This window comes from Aquarana catesbeiana, linkage group LG06 (assembly GCF_042186555.1).
Source record: "Aquarana catesbeiana isolate 2022-GZ linkage group LG06, ASM4218655v1, whole genome shotgun sequence".
Taxonomy (NCBI): domain Eukaryota; kingdom Metazoa; phylum Chordata; class Amphibia; order Anura; family Ranidae; genus Aquarana; species Aquarana catesbeiana.
Genome location: NC_133329.1, coordinates 39,817,814 through 39,837,728, shown reverse-complemented (window position 1 = coordinate 39,837,728; position 19,915 = coordinate 39,817,814). Strand labels below are relative to the sequence as shown.

The 19,915-nt window shown below is 41.0% G+C and overlaps 2 protein-coding genes across 2 annotated transcripts in view; both read left to right on the top strand.

Moving 5' to 3' along the window:
- Nucleotides 1–19,915, top strand: part of LOC141148333 (up-regulator of cell proliferation-like) — an 86,838-nt gene that overhangs the window by 4,495 nt on the left and 62,428 nt on the right. The window lies entirely within an intron of this gene.
- On the top strand, nucleotides 450–18,519 carry LOC141148332 (up-regulator of cell proliferation-like). Its single transcript, XM_073635707.1, has 2 exons — nucleotides 450–777; nucleotides 13,213–18,519. Exons 1-2 carry the CDS (start codon nucleotides 486–488, stop codon nucleotides 17,931–17,933), a joined length of 5,013 nt encoding a protein of 1,670 aa, XP_073491808.1. The 5' UTR covers nucleotides 450–485; the 3' UTR covers nucleotides 17,934–18,519.

The window sequence follows — 19,915 nt, the reverse complement described above, 5'->3', positions numbered from 1 at the left end:
GCCAAAAAACTTTTTTTTTAGAGGCTATAACTTTTGCGCAAACCAATCAATATACGCTTATTGCAAATTTGTTTTTACCAAAAATATGTAGAAGAATACGTATCGGTCTAAACTGAGGAAAAAATGTGTTTTTTGTTTTTTTTAAAACTTTGGATATTTATTATAGCAAAAAGTAAAAAATATTGTGTTTTTTTCCCTAACTTGTCGCTCTTCTTTTGTTTATAGCGCAAAAAAAAAAAAACGCAGAGGTGATCAAATACCACCAAAAGAAAACTCTATTTGTGGGGAAAAAAATTTAAAAAATTACATTTTAGTACAGTGTTGCATGACCGCGCAATTGTCATTCAAAGTGCGACAGCGCTGAAAACTGAAAATTGGCCTGGGCAGGAAGGGGGTGTAAATGCCCGGTATTGAAGTGGTTTACAAAAAATGTATTAAAGATTTATTTGTTCTTCTTTACCTGCAGACTTTGAATACAGCGCAACATGTCTTCTACTGAGGAAGCCTCGCAGACTATAAGGAATCTGAAGGATAAATTAATAATTATATTTGAAAAGAATGTCTATGGTTTCTACGAGGTGCTTGAGTCACTCGATCTTCTATCCTTGGACGAAGTCTTGGATCTCTTTAATGAGAACATTCCTGTCAAAAGTGGGAAGATGATAGATATTATACTACAGAAGGGAGAATCATCCTCAAAATTATTTCTGGATCATCTGCAGCTCATGATTACCAGGTTCCCTGAATTGTCCAGTTTGCCTCTCTACCATCAAGTGGGTAAGTCATTTATTAAGGAGTTTTTTAACCCCCCCCCCCAAAAAAAAACATTATTATATTGTATTATTATATACGCCATAGATGTAATGGCTGCTCTTTTTTTTTTTCACCTGGTGATACTGCAAGTAACAATCAACTGCCCTAATGTAATCATTCTCATTCACCATAATGTATCTATGGTCTTGTCACCCAAAGACTAGATGTGTTTCAGAGCTACAGAGCACCTATCTCTCTTACCCATAAGGCCTCATGCACACGAGACTCGTGTTAAACTCGTGTTCAGAGGCAGTTGGACACTTTTTTCAACTGCCCCTGAACTCATTCAATATTATCCTATGTGTCCATGTACACAGTCTCGTTTTTTGGCATTTTTAGGCAGTTTAACATCGTTTTTCCAGAAGCAAAAAAATGGGTTCAGATGCAAAAGTTTTCCACATTTCAGACGCCAAACGCGGCTAAACGCGGTACCGCGTTTACGTTTATAAGTGTTTTTAAAGGAACAATATTTTTTGGACCAGAAAACACAGAAATATGATGGTAAACTGCAGCAGAGAATGACATTTTGAGACCCGACTTTGGGGCCCCCGTATCTCGGGGCCACTTGGTGCTAGGAACCCCAAATTTAGATATGTTGTAGTGCTAGTTCCACTGTGTTAGCACACCAAAATTGTCAAGCACTTTTCTGCAGCAGAGAATGACATTTTGTGACCTGACTTTAGGGCCCCCTATCTTGGGGCCACTTGGTGCTAGGAACCCCATTTTTTGGACCAGAAAACACAGAAATATGATGGTAAACTGCAGCAGAGAATGACATTTTGCGACCCCATATCTCGGGGCCACTTAGTGCTAGGAACCCCAAAGTTGGTGTGCTAACACGGTGGAACACTACAACATATCCAAATTTGGGGTTCCTAGCACCAAGTGGCCCCGAGATATGAGGCCCCAAAATCAGGTCGGAAAATGTCATTCTCTGCTGCAGAAGTGCTTAACATTTTGCGACCCGACTTTGGGGCCCCGTATCTTGGGGCCACTTGGTGCTAGGAACCCCAAATTTCGGGGCCACTTGGTGCTAGGACCAAATTTGGGGTTCCTAGCACTTTTTAAAAACATGTGTTCAGCAGAGTTTGCACTGGCGTCTCGTGTACATGAAGCCTAACATGAGAGATATGTTTTGTAGTACACAAATATAGTTAAGAACAATGCTAAGCGCACTCAGCAGAGGCAAAGGATGTAGTCAGCTCACAAGATGTAACAATTTTTTTTTCACTGATTGAGCAGATAAAAGGGCATTGTATCAAAAATGACAAAATCTGCACTTTATTACCAACTTGTGATAGGTGCTCTCCTTTCTCTTATACATTATATTATCCAAAGTATTGGGACGCCTGCCTTTACAAACACATGAACTTTAAAGGCATCCCAGTCTTAGTCCGTAGGGTTCAATATTGAGTTGGCCCGCCCTTTGCAGCTATAACAGCTTCAACTCTTCTGGGAAGGCCGTCCACAAGGTTTAGGAGTGTGTCTATGGGAATGTTTGACCATTCTTCCAGAAGAGCATTTGTGAGGTCACTGATGTTGGCCGAGAAGGTCTGGCTCGCAGTCTACGCTCTAATTCATCCCAAAGGTGTTCTGTCAGGTTGATTTTAGGACTCTGTGCAGGCCAGTCAAGTTCCTCCACTCCAAACTCCATCATCCATGTCTTTATGGACCTTGCTTTTTGCACTGGTGTGCAGTCATTGAGCATCCTCAACCTGACAGAACACCTTTGGGATGAATTAGAGCAGAGACTGTGGGCCAGGCTTTCTCGTCCAACATCAGTGCCTGACTTCACAAATGTGCTTCTGGAAAAATGGTCAAACATTCCCATAGACACACTCCTAAACCTTGTGGACAGCCTTCCCAGAAGATTTGAAGCTGTTATAGCTGCAAAGGGCGGGCCAACTCAATATTGAACCTTATGGACTAAGACTGGGATGTCATTAAAGTTCATGTTTGCGTAAAGGCAGGTGTCCCAATACTTTTGGAAATATAGTGTATTATAAATGAGAAGACCTGTCATTTTTATAGATGAGGCCTAATACCCTGTTTCCCCGAAAATAAGCCCTACCCCAAAAAAGGCTTATTTTCGGGGATGGCTGCAATATGGGCAGCACAGTGGTGTAGTGGTTAGCACTTTCACCTAGCAGCAAAAGGGTCACTGGTTCAAATCCCGACCACGACACCTGCCTGGAGTTTGCATGTTCTCCCTGTGTCTGCGTGGGTTTCCTCTGGGTACTCCGGTTTCCTCCCACACTCCAAAGACATGCTGGTAGGTTGATTGCATTTTGTCCAAATTGGCCCTAGTATATGTGTGAACGTGTGTCCCAAGCGCATCGCGATCCTACGGGGTAAATGATCGCGCTATATCAAGATGCAACTCAACTCATAAGCCCTACCCTAAAAATAAGCCCTAGTTAAGGTCTTTGTAAAAACATGCAAACTGTTTTGTAAAAAGATTATATAATGTGCAGTGTGTCTCCATTTGTAACTTTATTGTGGAAAATACCTTATTTACAGCACCGCTGTGCGCTCACGTGACCTGCCGGAGATCTTATCCTCTCCTCCCGGCTGATGTCAGTGGCCCCCACCCTCTGCAGTGCTTGGAGCAGGAAAGAAGAGCTCTGGCGGGTCACTGAGTGCCCAGCGGTGCAGTTACAAAAGGAGACACACTGCATATTATATCATCTTTTTATAAAACAGATTACATAATTATACAATGACTTTAACCACTTCAGCCCAGGACCATTTGGCTGCCTAAAGACCAGAGGACTTTTTCCAATTTGGCACTTCGTCGCTTTAACTGCTAATTGCGCGGTCATGCAATGCTGTACCCAAACGAAATTTGCGTCCTTTTCTTCCCACAAATAGAGCTTTCTTTTGATGGTATTTGATCACCTCTGCCGTTTTTAATTTTTGCGCTATAAACGGAAAAAGACCAAAAATTTTGAAAAAAAATGATATTTTCTACTTTTTGTTATAAAAAAAATCCAATCAACTCAATTTTAGTCATACATTTAGGCCAAAATGTATTCGGCCACATGTCTTTGGTAAAAAAATGTCAATAAGTGTATATTTATTGGTTTGCGCAAAAGTTATAGCGCCTACAAACTAGGGTACATTTTCTGGAATTTACACAGCCTTTAATTTATGACTGCCTATGTCATTTCTTGAGGTGCTAAAATGGCAGGGCAGTACAAAACCCCCACAAATGACCCCATTTTGGAAAGTAGACACCCCAAGGAAATTGCTGAGAGGCATTTTGAGCCCATTGAATATTCATTTTTTTTGTCCCAAGTGATTGAATAATGACAAAAACAATTTACAAAAAGTTTTTACTAAATGATATATTGCTCACACAGGCCATGGGCCTATGTGGAATTTCACCCCAAAATACATTCAGCTGCTTCTCCTGAGTACGGGGATACCACATGTGTGGGACTTTTTGGGAGCCTAGCCGTGTACGGGGCCCTGAAAACCAATCACTGCCTTCAGGATTTCTAAGGGCGTAAATTTTTGATTTCACTCCTCACTACCTATCACAGTTTTGAAGGCCATAAAATGCCCAGATGGCACAAAACCCCCCAAATGACCCCATTTTGGAAAGTAGACACCCCAAGCTATTTGCTGAGAGGCATGTTGAGTCCATGGAATATTTTATATTTTGACACAAGTTGCGGGAAAGTGACATTTTTTTTGCACAAAGTTGTCACTAAATGATATATTGCTCACACAGGCCATGGGCATATGTGGAATTGCACCCCAAAATACATTTAGCTGCTTCTCCTGAGTATGGGGATACCACATGTGTGGGATTTTTTGGGAGCCTAGCCGCGTACGGGGCCGCGAAAACCAAGCACCGCCTTCAGGATTTCTAAGGGCGTAAATTTTTGATTTCACTCCTCACTACCTATCACAGTTTTTAAGGCCATAAGATGCCAAGATGGCACAAACCCCCCCAAATGACCCCATTTTGGAAAGTAGACACCTCAAGCTATTTGCTGAGAGGCATGTTGAGTCCATGGAATATTTTATATTTTGACACAAGTTGCGGGAAAGTAACACATTTTTTTTTGCACAATGTTGTCACCAAATGATATATTGCTCAAACATGCCATGGGCATATGTGGAATTACACCCCAAAATACATTCTGCTGCTTCTCTTGAGTATGGGGATACCACATGTGTGGGACTTTTTGGGAGCATAGCCGCATACGGGGCCCCGAAAACCAAGCACCGCCTTCAGGATTTCTAAGGGCGTAAAGTTGTGATTTCACTCCTCACTACCTATCACAGTTTTGAAGGCCACAAAATGCCCAGATGGCACAAAACCCCCCCAAATGACCCCATTTTGGAAAGTAGACACCCCAAGCTATTTGCTGAGAGGCATGTTGAATCCATGGAATATTTTATTTTTTGACACAAGTTGCGGGAAAGTAACACATTTTTTTTTGCACAAAGTTGTCACCAAATGATATATTGCTCAAACATGCCATGGGCATATGTGGAAATACACCCCAAAATACATTCTGCTGCTTCTCTTGAGTATGGGGATACCACATGTGTGGGACTTTTTGGGAGCATAGCCGCATACGGGGCCCCGAAAACCAAGCACCGCCTTCAGGATTTCTAAGGGCGTAAAGTTGTGATTTCACTCCTCACTACCTATCACAGTTTTGAAGGCCATAAAATGCCCAGATGGCACAACCCCCCCCCCAAATGACCCCATTTTGGAAAGTAGACACCCCAAGCTATTTGCTGAGAGGCATGTTGAGTCCATGGAATATTTTATATTTTGACACAAGTTGCGGGAAAGTGACAATTTTTTTATTTTTTTTGCACAAAGTTGTCACTAAATGATATATTGCTCAAACATGCCATGGGCATATGTGGAATTACACCCAAAAATATTTTCTGCTGCTTCTCCTGAGTACAGAGATACCACATGTGTGGGACTTTTTGGGAGCCTAGCTTCATACGGGGCCCCGAAATCCAATCACCACCTTCAGGATTTCTAAGGGCGTAAATTTTTGATTTCACTCCTCACTACCTATCACAGTTTTGAAGGCCATAAAATGCCAAGATAGCACAAAACCCCCCAAAATGACCCCATTGTGTAAAGTAGACACCCCAAGCTATTTGCTGAGAGGCATGGTGAGTATTTTGCGGCTCTCATTTGTTTTTGAAAATGAAGAAAGACAAGTAAAATTTTTTTTTTTCTTTTTTCAATTTTCAAAAGTTTGTGACAAAAAGTGAGGTCTGCAAAATACTCACTATACCTCTCAGCAAATAGCTTGGGGTGTCTATTTTCCAAAATGGCGTCCTTTGGGGGGGGTTTGTGCCATCTGGGCATTTCATGACCTCCGAAACTGTGATAGGCAGTGAAGAGTGAAATTAAAAATTTACGCCCTTTAGAAAGCCTGAAGGCGGTGCTTGGTTTTTGGGGTCCCGTACGTGGCTAGGCTCCCAAAAAGTCTCACACATGTGGTATCCCCGTACTCAGGAGAAGCAACAGAATTTATTTTGGGGTCTAATTTCACATATTCCCATGGCATGTTTGAGCAATATATCATTTACTGACAACTTTGTGCATAAAAAAAAAAAAAATTGTCTTTTTCCCGCAACTTGTGTCACAATATAAAATATTCCACGGACTCGACATGCCTCTCAGCAAATAGCTTGGGGTGTCTACTTTCCAAAATGGGGTCATTTGGGGGGGTTGAACTGTCCTGGCATTTTATGCACAACATTTAGAAAACTTATGTCACACATCACCCACTCTTCTAACCACTTGAAGACAAAGCCCTTTCTGACACTTTTTGTTTACATGAAAAAAATTTTTTTTTGCAAGAAAATTACTTTGAACCCCCAAACATTATATATTTTTTAAAGCAAATGCCCTACAGATTAAAATGGTGGGTGTTTCATTTTTTTTTTCACACAGTATTTGCGCAGCGATTTTTCAAACGCATTTTTTGGGGAAAAACCACATTTTTTTAAATTTTAATGCGCTAAAACACACTATATTGCCGAAATGTTTGATGAAATAAAAAAGATGATCTTAGGCCGAGTACATGGATACCAAACATGACATGCTTTAAAATTGTGCACAAACGTGCAGTGGCGACAAACTAAATACATTTTTAAAAACCTTTAAAAGCCTTTACAGGTTACCACTTTAGATTTACAGAGGAGGTCTACTGCTAAAATGACTGCCCTCGATCTGACCTATGTGGTGATACCTCACATGCATGGTGCAATTGCTGTTTAGATTTGACGCCAGACCGACGCTTGCGTTCGCCTTTGCGCGAGAGCAGGGGGGGACAGGGGTGCTTTTTTTTTTTTTCTTTATTATTTTTTTGATTTTTTATCTTATTTTTAAACTGTTCCTTTCATTTTTATGTTTTTTAAACATTTTTATTGTTATCCCAGGGAATGTAAATATCCCCTATGATAGCAATAGGTAGTGACAGGTACTCTTTTTTGAAAAAATTGGGGTCTATTAGACCCTAGATCTCTCCTCTGCCCTCAAAGCATCTGACCACACCAAGATCGGTGTGATAAAATGCTTTCCCAATTTACCAAATCTGTTTACATCCGGCAAAATCTAAGTCATGAAATGCTCGTAGCTTCCAGTTTCTTAGGCCATAGAGATGTTTGGAGCCATTCTGGTCTCTGATCAGCTCTATGGTCAGCTGGCTGAATAACCGGCTGCATTTTCAGATTCCCTGTTAGGACAGGAGAGCCAGAGAAAAACATGGAAGACGGTGGGGGGGGATTCCCTCCCACTGCTTGTAAAAGCAGTCTAGAGGCTAATTAGCCACTAGGATTGCTTTTACATGAAAGCCGACCGCTGGCTGAAAAGAATGATACCAAGATGATACCTAAACCTGCAGGCATAATTCTGGTATAACCACTCAAAGTCCAGCAACATACCAGTACGTTGCTGGTCCTTGTTGGGCATATATTGTAAACTTTTTTTTCATGAAGCCTGTGGGCTGAACGGAAAAAAGATATTGATCGGTGGGTATGCCCACCATTAGAATACCTCCCTTCATCCACCCACTTCTAATGATGGGCATACATTCACCGTTTATATATGCCGAAGCATGGGGGCATCCTCCCGCAAAAGGCAGGAGCAAATCGCTCCTCCACCCACTGCTGCCCCCACGCTTCGGCATATATGCTGAAGTATGTAACTGTGGTGGTGAAATCACCTCCGACAGCGCTGGAGTCACGGCTTTATGTGTTGTGGGAGAAAACGCTGTTGCTGTCAAGATTAATAAATCCGCGCTGCAACTGAATGGCGTACCTGCTAAGCAAATGATGGTTAACAAAAAACAAAGTAATATTACAGTATAACAGTAATACTTACCATACCTGCTAAGCAAATACAAAAAAAAAATAGTAAAATATAAAACATTTAATGCAACCTGTGCCTACCTAAAATATATATATGCCGAAGCATGAGGGCATCCTCCCGCAAAAGGCAGGAGCAAATCGCTCCTCCACCCTCTGCTGCCCCCACGCTTCGGCATATATGCTGAAGTATGTAACTGTGGTGGTGAAATCACCTCCGACAGTGCTGGAGTCACGGCTTTATATATCGTGGGAGCAAACGCTGTTGCTGTCAAGATAAATAAATCCGCGCTGCAACTGAATGGCGTACCTGCTAAGCAAATGATGGTTAACAATAAAACAAAGTAACATTACAGTATAACAGTAAGACTTACCATACCTGCAAAGCAAATACAAAAAAAAATAGTAAAAAATAAAACATTTAACGCAACCTGTGCCTAAAATATATATATGCCGAAGCATGGGGGCATCCTCCCACAAAAGGCAGGAGCAAATTGCTCCTCCACCCACTGCTGCCCCCACGCTTCGGCATATATGCTGAAGTATGTAACTGTGGTGGTGAAATCACCTCCGACAGCGCTGGAGTCACTTCTTTATGTATCGTGGGAGCATACGCTGTTGTTGTCAAGATAAATAAATCCGCTCTGCAGCTGAACGATGTACCTGAAAACAATAAAATGGTTACCAACAAAACACAGTAACCAGTAAAGTATAAAAAAATTGCATATCTGAAAAGCAAACATAGTAAAACATAATAACAATAAAACATTGCAGAAAAGAATACAATAAAAAAGAGCAGAACAATACAGAGAGAATAGAGAGAGAGAGAACAATAAAACGACAACTAAGAAGAAAACATCCTTCTTATCCCTCCACTTCATAGCGAGCAAGTTATTACACTTGAAGCAGGCTCTCTCCCCCAGCCTAAGACGGGAATCTACAAGCCGCACGGTGCCACATGCTCCAATCTGATGATCAAAAAGATGACTAAAGGTGACTAAAAAGTGGCACGCTCGTGTAATAATTGTCCACGTACAAGTGGTACCCCTTTCCGAATAAGGGTGACACCAAGTCCCACACTATCTTGCCAGCGCTTCCTATGTAGTCAGGGCAGTTTGTCGGCTCTACGTGACTATCTTTGCCCTCGAAAACCATAAAACTACATGTATAGCCTGTGGCCCTGTCACAGAGCTTATACATCTTGACCCCGTATCTGGCACGCTTGCTGGGAAGGTACTGTTTGAATGACAAGCGGCCAGAAAATTTAACCAGGGACTCATCAATGCAGACAACTTGATGGGGAGTAAACAAGTCTGCAAAAGGTTGGTTGAAGTGGTTTACGAGGGGCCGAATTTTGTAGAGCCGATCGTATCCAGGGTCTCCACGAGGAAGAGTTCATTGTCATTGAAATGCATGAACCGCAAAATCTGCTTGTATCGTGCCCTGGCCATGGAAGCAGAGAACACGGGCATATGGTAAATTGGGTCAGTGGACCAATATGACCGCAACTTACTCTTTTTATTTATGCCCATGTTGAGGGAAAGGCCCAGAAAGAGCTTAAATTCGGAGACCGTAATTGGTCTCCAATCTCTGGCAAGGGAGGACTGGGGATTAGCGGCGATGTGTTGACCAGCATATAAATTGCTTTGGTCCACAATAGATCTATAGAGATCTTCGGTGAAAAACAGCGAATAAAAATCCAGTGGCGTAAAATCAACTGTTTCCACCTGAATTCCGGGTTGGCCAGTGAATGGGGGAAGTACAGGTGCTGCAGAAGTGGTGGGTTCCCAATTCGGATTGGCGAATGCAGCAGGAAGGGCACTATGGGCATGACGGGCCTGTCTTTGTCTTCTTGGTGGCAGCGGGACACTACTTGTGCTTGCCACCTCGCCAGCTTGAACTGCACTTATGGGACTCGCCACGTCACCAAGTGTTACTGCAGTGCTGGATGTACGACCAGGGTGTACTAGGCCGCTGGTGCTTGCCAGTTCACCAGAAGGAATAGCGGCACTAGTACTTCTCTGCTCCATATGAGAGCCCTGCGGTTCTTGCACTTCAAGGACAGAAGAAGAAGATTGGGGTCTGGTACGCCTGACCTTGGCAGGGACCACAACTCCGTCGTCAGAGCTATCTGTCATGGGGCCGCTGTCCTCTACAGGATCGTATTCTGAGCCTGAATCTGACAGATGAGTGACTTCCTCTTCACTATCTGTCATGCACAGAAACGTGTAGGCCTCTTCACTAGTGTGCCTTCGATTTGCCATTTTGGGCTCTAAATTTAGGGGTACACTAGTGAGACTCACAGGCAAAAAAGCTCCTGACTGTTAGCGACTGATTCAAAACGCTACCAAAAAACTGTTAGCGATCGCAGGGATCAGGCCTGACTCTGCGAACGCTGCAGTTATGTGTGCTTAGTGTTTTGTAAGTGTCAGTGATCGATCGATACTGCACTTGGGTGGGCTGGGCTGGGCCGGGCCGAGGGGCAAAACGTAGGTGCTAGCAGGTATCTGGGCTGATCCCGCTAACACTGTGTTTATGGGAACCCTAAACTGCTGGGGATGCTAGTATAGATCTGATCGGATCAGATATCGATCCGCTCAGATATTATAGCACTAAGGGAGATGTATGCTGCGTGCGTGGGTGTTAGCGGTACTGGCGCTAACCTGACGCTGCCTGGGGTGACACAGACCTTATCTGACCCTAAAAACGTAACTTATATCACCGCCGGGCAATTAGGGGGTTAAACCTTTATAAGGTAATAAACGGCGGGTGCCCTAAAACAATGACAATCAAACTTACTAACCAGCGTCACCCATAACACTTATACGGTGATCGCTGGTGAAAGGGTTAACTAGGGGGCAATCAGGGGGTTAAAACATTTAGCAGGTAGTATATGGGGGTCCCTGTCGCTATAAAACACTGACGGCGAACCTATATACTTACCTCCCTAACTAGCGTCACCTGTGTCACTAATACAGCGATCAGAAAAACGATCGCTTAGTGACACTGGCGACGGAGGGTGATCAAGGGGTTAACCTTTATTAGGTGGGGTTAGGGGGGTACCCTGGACCTAAAGGGGGGTACCCTAGACCTAAAGGGGGCTAACCCTAACTGCCCTAACACTTATAACTGTCACAAACTGACACCAATGCAAAAAAAAAACCTGCTATTGGTGTCAGTTTGACAGGGGGTACAGGGGGGTGATCGGGGGGTGATGGGGGGTGAAAAGTGTGCCTGGCGTGTTCTACTGTTAGTGTAGTGTTGGTGCACTTACTTGAATGTCTTCTCTCCTCGGCGCCGGAACGAAAAGACCGGCTCGAGGAGGGATGACATTACTTTCTCTGCCTCTGTTTACATTACAGAGGCAGAGGAAGGATTTTCATTCGCCCGGAGCGATCGCGAGGGGGTGGCCACGAATGGATGGCCTTCCCCTCACCTCTGATCGCCCGCGAAGAAATGCCGGCCGCCTTTGGCACCGGGGGAGGTCTGATCGGACCTCCCACCTGCGGAAGGCAGATCACGTGTATGTACGTGATTCTGCCTGTCCGTGCCACTTTGCCGACGTACATCGGCGTGAGGCGGTCGGCAAGTGGTTAAGAAAGGTTTATTTTTGGGATTACAGAATGAGCTGACAGGGGACACAGGAACTCCTGAGCTGACAGGGGACACAGGAACTTTTTTAACCACTTTAGGACCGAAGGATTTGCCCCCTTAATGACTAGGCAATTTTTTGCGATACGGCACTGCGCCGCTTTAACTGACAATTGTGCGGTCATGCGACACTGTACCCAAACAAAATTGATGTCCTTTTTGTCCCACAAATAAAGCTTTCTTTTGGTGGTATTTGATCACCGCTGCGGTCTTTATTTTTTGCGCTATAAACAAAAAAAGACTGACAATTCTGAAAAAAAAAACAATATTTTTTACTTTTTGCTGTAATAAATATCCCCATAAAAAAGAAAAAAAGAATTTCTTCATCAGTTTAATTGATTTATTTATTAATTGATTTGCGCAAAAGTTATAGCATCTACAAAATAGGGAATAGTTTTATGGCATTTTTATTATTAATAATTTTTTACTAGTAATGTCGGTGATCAGGGATTTTCAGCGGGACTGCGACATTGTGGCAGACAGATCGGACACTTTTGACACTTTTTTGGGACCAGTGATTTTTATACAGCGATCAGTGCTATAAAAATGCACTGATTACTGTATAAATATCACTGGCAGGGAAGGGGTTAACACTAGGGGCCGATCAAGGGGTTAAATGTGTTCCCTGGGAGGTGTTTCTAACTGTGGGAGGGGAAGGACTGACCGGGAGTACAGAGAGATCGCTGTACCTGATCACTAGGAACAGACGATCATCTCTGTACTTTCCTGACAGAACGGGGATCTGTCTGTTTACATTGACAGATCCCCATTCTGGCTCTCTGTGGAGCGATCACGGGAGGCCGACGGACATCGCGGCTGCCAGCCACGCGAATTGGCTCCAGCGCTGCGCCACAAGTGCGTGCCCTCCATAGCTGTTAAAGGGCCGGCGTACAGCTACGGCAATTTGCAGGAAAGAGCCGACCTGCCGCCCTATAATGACGGCGGCTGGTCGGCAAATAGTTAAAAACTTTTTTTTGCTTTATTCCAGGATTTTTAGAACATAAAGAGGGGTAAATTACACAGCACAAGCACTGTTCTATCTATCATGCTTTAAAGGATCAGGATATATATATATATATATATATATATATATATATATATATATATATATATTAGGATTACAACCACTTTAAGATCGTCATGATGACATGACTGTATATGAATATATGTAGATTATTGTACATACTGTAAATAAATAAGACATCCCCTGAAAATAAGTCCTTGTGTGTTTTTGTAGCCAAACTGTATATATCGTGTTTTCAGGGAAACACAATATATACAGTATCTCTATTTCAATATATTTTCTTAGGTTCAGTGACAATATTCATAAGACTGATTTTAGAGCACAGTATTTTGTGAAACTTTTATTCAATTTTTTTTTACTCGTAGAAAAGAAAAGCGAATTTCAAGAACTTGTAGAACAGCTGAATATGAAAAATTACTTGACTTCTAAAGTGACCTTATCTGATGTCCTGAGCATTGGATTGGAAGATCTGAAAGATGTTGAGCTTCACAATATTAATGAAATTCCGTGGCACTTCTTGAGAAACCTCATGGCTTTGAATAGGTCCTCACGAAGCACTCAGCTGAAAAAAGATCCAACTAGTCAAGAAGATAATGATGATGATAATGATAATGATGATATGTTTGATGTACTTAAAGTTGTGCATGATACCTCAAGTACTATCCACCCATTGGATGCCCTTTGTGTTCTCTTGCATTGCTCAGACCACTTTCTACAGCAAGAGATTGCAACTAAAATGTCCATGTGTCAGTTTGCAGTCCCTCTGCTGCTCCCCCCAGTAGGTGATGGGTCACGCTGCACCTTCTTGCTGTGGGCAATGAGGGGCATTGTAAAGAAGTGGAGACCTCATTCATTATTGGACAGTAAAGGGTTCAGAGAGGAAAATGTAGTGAATATCCCAATGCCAACTGTCTCTTTTGTCAGATTAGGGGAAAATAAATTATCCAAATCTAAAACCCTGAACCAGATCCTTAACCCAGCCCAACAACAACATAACTTCTTTATCTACCATGATATGGAAGGTGGTAACATTAAGAGAAAAATATCTGATGGGCTGGTGGAAGTTTCATGGTATTTTCCTTGTGATAATTCTGATGTTTTTCAAGAACCAATCTCAGTGACCAACCTACGTGGAGACCTGGAGTCCAGCTGGAACCAGTTCACATTTCTGACTCGAGTGTCATCAGCTGTCTTCATATTTGTTGAGGACATTTGTGAGAACCAAGTCAGACTGTTGTCCACCTGTAATAACACTGACTCTGAGTTTTATTTCATTGTTACCCCAGGTCCTGGCAAAGAGATTAACCAAGAAACTCAGAATTGTTTGAAACAATTAATGGAAACATTACATGTTAGTAAAAAACAATTGATAATCAAACGGAACAATCTAAATGATGCTGCATTTGTGAAAAAGATACAAAGCATCCTTAAAAACCTAATACACAAAGAGAGACAACAACCATCATTAGAGAGTATGAAAACACAGACAAATGGGCTCAAGATAGATGTGGATGAGAACTTTCCTGACTGTCAAAAAGCAAGAGCATGTGCATGTGTTATTACCTCTACAATAGGCGATGTGGAAGGGTATAAAAAAGAAACGCTAAAACTACAGGGAGATCTGTGGAAACAGTTGTCCAAAGTAGAGAAAGAACTTTGCAGAATGGTAAACCAAGGTAACAAAGATGCCCAAACATATAAAAATGAACTGGAACAAAAACGTCTTGCACTGCACAAAAAACAACATGAACATGATTTACCCAATCCTATAATGCTCTTTGTAACTGCAATCACTCATTTGTCTCAGGTGCAGAAACAATATTTTTTGAAATGGATGAAATTAGAACTGGATACTATCGCTAGGAAAAATCTTACTGCCTTACAGGTGGAGTACAAAGAGAAATGCAAAAGCAAGTCAAACAGTTCTGGGGAACTCAAAGAGGTTGACCAAAAAATATCCGACAGCTCTTTAGGAATTGAACATTTCATCCGTGAGTTAGGACAGTTTTATGAGGCTGAGTGTTCTATGGTTAAAGAAGAAATTATTCCAGCAGAGAGAGCACAGTTTACAAAACTTCCAAAAATTGCTGCTGACCTTCTTTTGGATGGATTTCCATTGGAGCTTATAGATGGAGATGCCTCAAACATCCCCATGAAGTGGATAAGTGATGTCTTGACTGAATTAAGCAACAAGACAGAAATGAAAAGTCAAATTAGAGTGATAACAGTCCTGGGAGTGCAGAGTACAGGAAAATCCACCCTTCTGAACACCATGTTTGGTCTGCAGTTCCCAGTGGCCAGTGGACGATGTACTAGAGGGGCTTTTATGACTTTACTAAAGGTGAAAAAGGATTTTGAAGTACAACTACGCTGTAAATTCATTATAGTGATTGACACTGAGGGTCTGAAAGCTCCAGAGTTGGCCTCCCTAGAGGACAGTTATGAACATGACAATGAACTGGCCACACTAGTAGTTGGGTTGAGCGATATCACTATCGTCAATATGGCCATGGAAAACTCAACTGAAATGAAAGATATTTTGCAGATTGTGGTCCACGCTTTTCTTCGGATGAAGAAAGTAGGGAGGAAACCCAATTGCCAGTTTGTACACCAAAATGTGAGTGACGTGTCTGCTCATGAAAAGAACATGAGAGATAGGAAGAAACTTCTGGAACAACTGGATGAAATGACCAAAGTGGCTGCAAAAATGGAGAAGCAAGATGGAATCACATCATTTAGTGATGTGATAGACTACGATTTGGAGAAACACAGCTGGTACATTCCTGGTCTGTGGCAAGGGGTCCCTCCAATGGCTCCAGTAAACTCTGGTTACAGTGAAAATGTGCTAAAGCTGAAGAAGTATTTATTTGAGTTCATGGAAACCCAAAATACAGCTTGCAACATAAATGGATTTATTACATGGATAGAAAGCTTGTGGAAAGGAGTAAAACATGAAAAATTCATCTTCAGTTTTAAGAACAGTCTGGTAGCTGAAGCTTATAACAATCTGTCTATGCAGTTTTCCCTTTGGGAATGGGAATTCGGCAAAAAAGTCTACAACTTTGTCACCAGCACAGAAAATAATATAAAAAATCAGTCGGCTGAGAGTCTGGAGATGCATGTCAGTGAAGAGTACGTGAAAGAACTTCACCAGCTGGTTTTTGAGGAGGAAAACAAAATGCTGGATTTACTAGACAAATATTTTGACAGTAAGTCTGGAAATGTTCATCTTATAGAACGTTATCGAGAAGAATTCAGAATGAGTGTACAGTTCCTAAGGCGAGAACTTGAAAGAAATGCTCTGAATAAATGTAACAAGGCAGTTTCTATCCAGAAAGGGAAGTTTGAGATCCAGAACATCCAGAGTCAATATCAAAAGTTAATAGAAAAAAAAATTAGTTTTCTTTTAGAAACTGGTAAAAAGAATAAATCTAAGCTACCGGTAAGTTCTACGAAATTAGAACAGGAATTTGAGTCAATGTGGAAGAAGACATTGAAAGATCTGAAGATAAAGAAATTAGAAAGACACAATATCGATCATCTGATTTTACAGAAACTGAGACATGACCTGAGCAATAGGGGAGCTGCTGTACATGAAAAATTAAAGGGCATAAACAGTCTACAAGATTATGGTCAGCAAACTTTTAAAATGGATGAAAAGTATATTGATCACTCTTGGTGGGATCGGGTCAAGAACACATTGGGCATTGAAAGTCAAACTTTTGAAAGAGTAGAGAATTTTGCTGTCTCTCTAATAGATATGTGCAACAAGTATGTTAAAGAAAAAGCTGATACTCCCGAAGATTACGATGACACTTACAGCCAAGAATTGCTGTACAAGATAAATAAAGAACTTGAAAGTACTACCAAACTTCATGTTTCAAGAGAACTGGAGCTAGATATCAAACTGATCACTCTTGGAAATGCAGCTCAAAGGTTTCAGCAACTGCATGATACATTTATCAAAAATAATGACCCAACACAATGTCTGGAAAGCCTGAGACCTCAATACTTGTCAGTATTTCTCAGTATTTTTCAAGAGAAAGGTGAAAGCCAGAACAGAGCCAGACAATTCTGTGAACGATGTATCAAACCGGCAATTACTAACTATGTCTATAAACATCTTGGGGAAAAAATTGTGGATGACATTTTACACAGTTCTGAAAATATCATTTTCAGTAGCAGAAGCTTTTTTCAGTGTAAGATGCTTGAAAAGCTATTGGAAGAAATGTCTTTCCAGAAATATGTTGAATACATTCGTTCATATGAAAAGTTTTCAGAATCATGGATACTAAGTTACGTCACCAAAAAGTACACGAGCTCAGCCAAGTTAAATAATTTATGCAAAATTCTTGTCTCCTCCATAATGATGGAAATAGATACTGTACTTAAAGAGAAAGCATGCATAGAAATGCCTACTATATCATCATTTTTAGAAAAAGTTTGTGACATGTTACAAAAGGAACTGGTAATACCACAGAATGAGATGAAGGTTATCACTTTCCATAACACAACTGCAGTTGAGCAATTTTCATCTGACATTCAACATTTCCTAACATTGACAGAGCAACAAATTCTAACAGAATTTGGATCATTGGATATTGAGTCTGTACTTTCCAAAGTGACACTGAAGCCTCAGGATGAATTGTTCAGGAAGGTGATTGGTTGTGGCAAACAGTGTCCATTCTGTAAAGTCCCTTGTGAAGCAGGAGGTGGAGAACATACACATCACTTTGCATCTATCCACAGATCAACAGGATTGGGACAATATAGGTGGCAAAGTGATGATACTTTATTAACAGACATCTGTACCACACTTGTTGTATCTACAAGCAACTTTAAGAATTCAGATACAGAAGGAAAATGGCACCCATACAAAGAGTACCGTACATATTATCCAGACTGGACCATTCAGCCTGACCCCAGCATTGAGTGCTCAGACTACTGGAAATGTATATTTGTCCTGTTTAATCAGCAGTTTGCAGAAGAATACAAAGCAAAACCAGCCAAACTTCCAGAAGACTGGGAGAAAATCACTGAAGTTCAAGCGCTTAACAACTTAATGCAAGTGTTCAACATGGACTAACATCCCTATGTTACCAACAACCATTGATAAAGCAGTAAGAAACTGTCCACCTACTACATGTATCAAAACTGATTCTTCAACTTGGTAGACTGCATGCTTCCAGCTTCATGTATACATATTACTACTACTGACTTGTACCACTTAACAATTAGATTCAATTAGATGAGCCTAGATCTTCATAGCAGTACCCTATACCACTGGTGGAACCAGAGAGGACTCTGCATATTATGCAGGTGTTTAACATAAACTATCATGATTAACATAAGCTATGATGATTTTGGTCATTTCTAGGATCCAATGGTGATCCTCTTTTTAAGTGCACGGGGGCCATTTTCCTACTAACAAAGTGCTATACTTATTTTATAGGTGTCCCTTCTGTCCCTCAGACTCCCACTCTTTCTGGGTCAGGAAGTGGGGATACATTTTCTGATGAGGACAGATAGTAATAACATTTTTACAGAAGTTCCAATCTGATACTACAATGTATAAGTGTGAAGCACTGAAGTTTTTTGTTTAGTGTTTTTGAAGTTAAGTGTGTTTCAGAAACATTTTAAACTGATAAAAAATAAAATCTGTTTAAACCATATTTTGGGTCATTTATATAAAAATGTTTATGAAAATATAAAAAAATCAAACATAAGAAATAGATACAATGGCCTCAACCAATATAAATTTGCTACACAGTAACTTCAAATTATCTTTATTTACATTTATCTTGTGCAATCAATGTTCTGCTTTACATGCTGTATACTGTGGGGATGCAGTCATCTCTATGCAAAGTACGCACTGGTAATGAGAATCACGTGACATGACGTTGTGAAATTCCATGATACATAAAAGCAAATAGACTGTTCTCTTTGCAAGTGAATATTCCCCCTTAGTGAATGAGGTACAGTTCTGCCAACTTCCATCATCCAATCATGTGGAAGCAAAAATGCTGTTTTTTTATTTTCCTTGCATGTGATTGTGTATTTGTTGCAAAGTAAAACTTCACCACATTTACAGAGCTCTAAGGAAAATTTCCTTGCAATGTGCACCTCCCCGATGCCAAGTGAACAGAATATTTTCTTAGGTAAATCAACCCCATCTTCTTCAGTGCTATAAAAATAAAATTATACAAATGTTCTGAATACAAATTGTGTGCTAGGAGTGAGGTTTGCTTAGCAAGAAAATGTATTTTGCCTTTTATTAAAGGGATTGTAAAGTCAGAAGGTTTTTTTATCTGAATGCATTCTATGGCGTCCAAGATTATGCCTCCTGATTGGCTGAGGCACAGCAGCGGTGCCATTGGCTCCCACTGCTGTCAATCAAAGTCAGTTAGCCAATCAGGAGAGTGAGGGGGTGGGGATTGGTCTCAGCTCCGTGTCTGCATAAACACAGGGATCTGCGACTCAGCTCAGGTGCCCCCATAGCAAGCTGCTTGCTGTGGGGGCACTGAACAGGAGAGTAGACATGTGCAGGATGAAAAAATTTGTTTAGTTTAGTTTCGTTTCGATTCGTTATTTAACTTAATTCGTTTAGTTAAATTCGTTGCATTCATTACATTCGTTTTCGGAATTCGTTTCGTTTCGTATTCGAATTCGAAAAAATTCGACCGCATTCGAAAAAATTCGACCGTATTCGAAAAAAACTATCAAATTCGAAAAAATTCTAACACATTCGAAAAAAACTGTCAAATTCGAAAAAATTCTACCACATTCGAAAAAAACTATCAAATTCGAAAAAATTCTACCACATTCGAAAAAAAACTATCAAATTCGAAAAAATTCTACCACATTCGAAAAAAACTGTCAAATTCGAAAAAATTCTACCACATTCGAAAAAAACTATCAAATTCGAAAAAAATTCTACCACATTCGAAAAAAACTGTCAAATTCGAAAAAATTCTACCACATTCGAAAAAAACTGTCAAATTCGAAAAAATTCTACCACATTCGAAAAAAACTATAAAATTCGAAAAAAACAATAACTGAATTTGAAAA

Bases quoted from the DNA above. Each gene is read 5' to 3' on its own strand.
- LOC141148332 (XM_073635707.1), top strand. From the start codon at position 486: ATGTCTTCTACTGAGGAAGCCTCGCAGACTATAAGGAATCTGAAGGAT. The intron at 778-13,212 runs GTAAGTCATTTA...TTTTACTCGTAG, and splicing joins GCCTCTCTACCATCAAGTGG to AAAAGAAAAGCGAATTTCAA.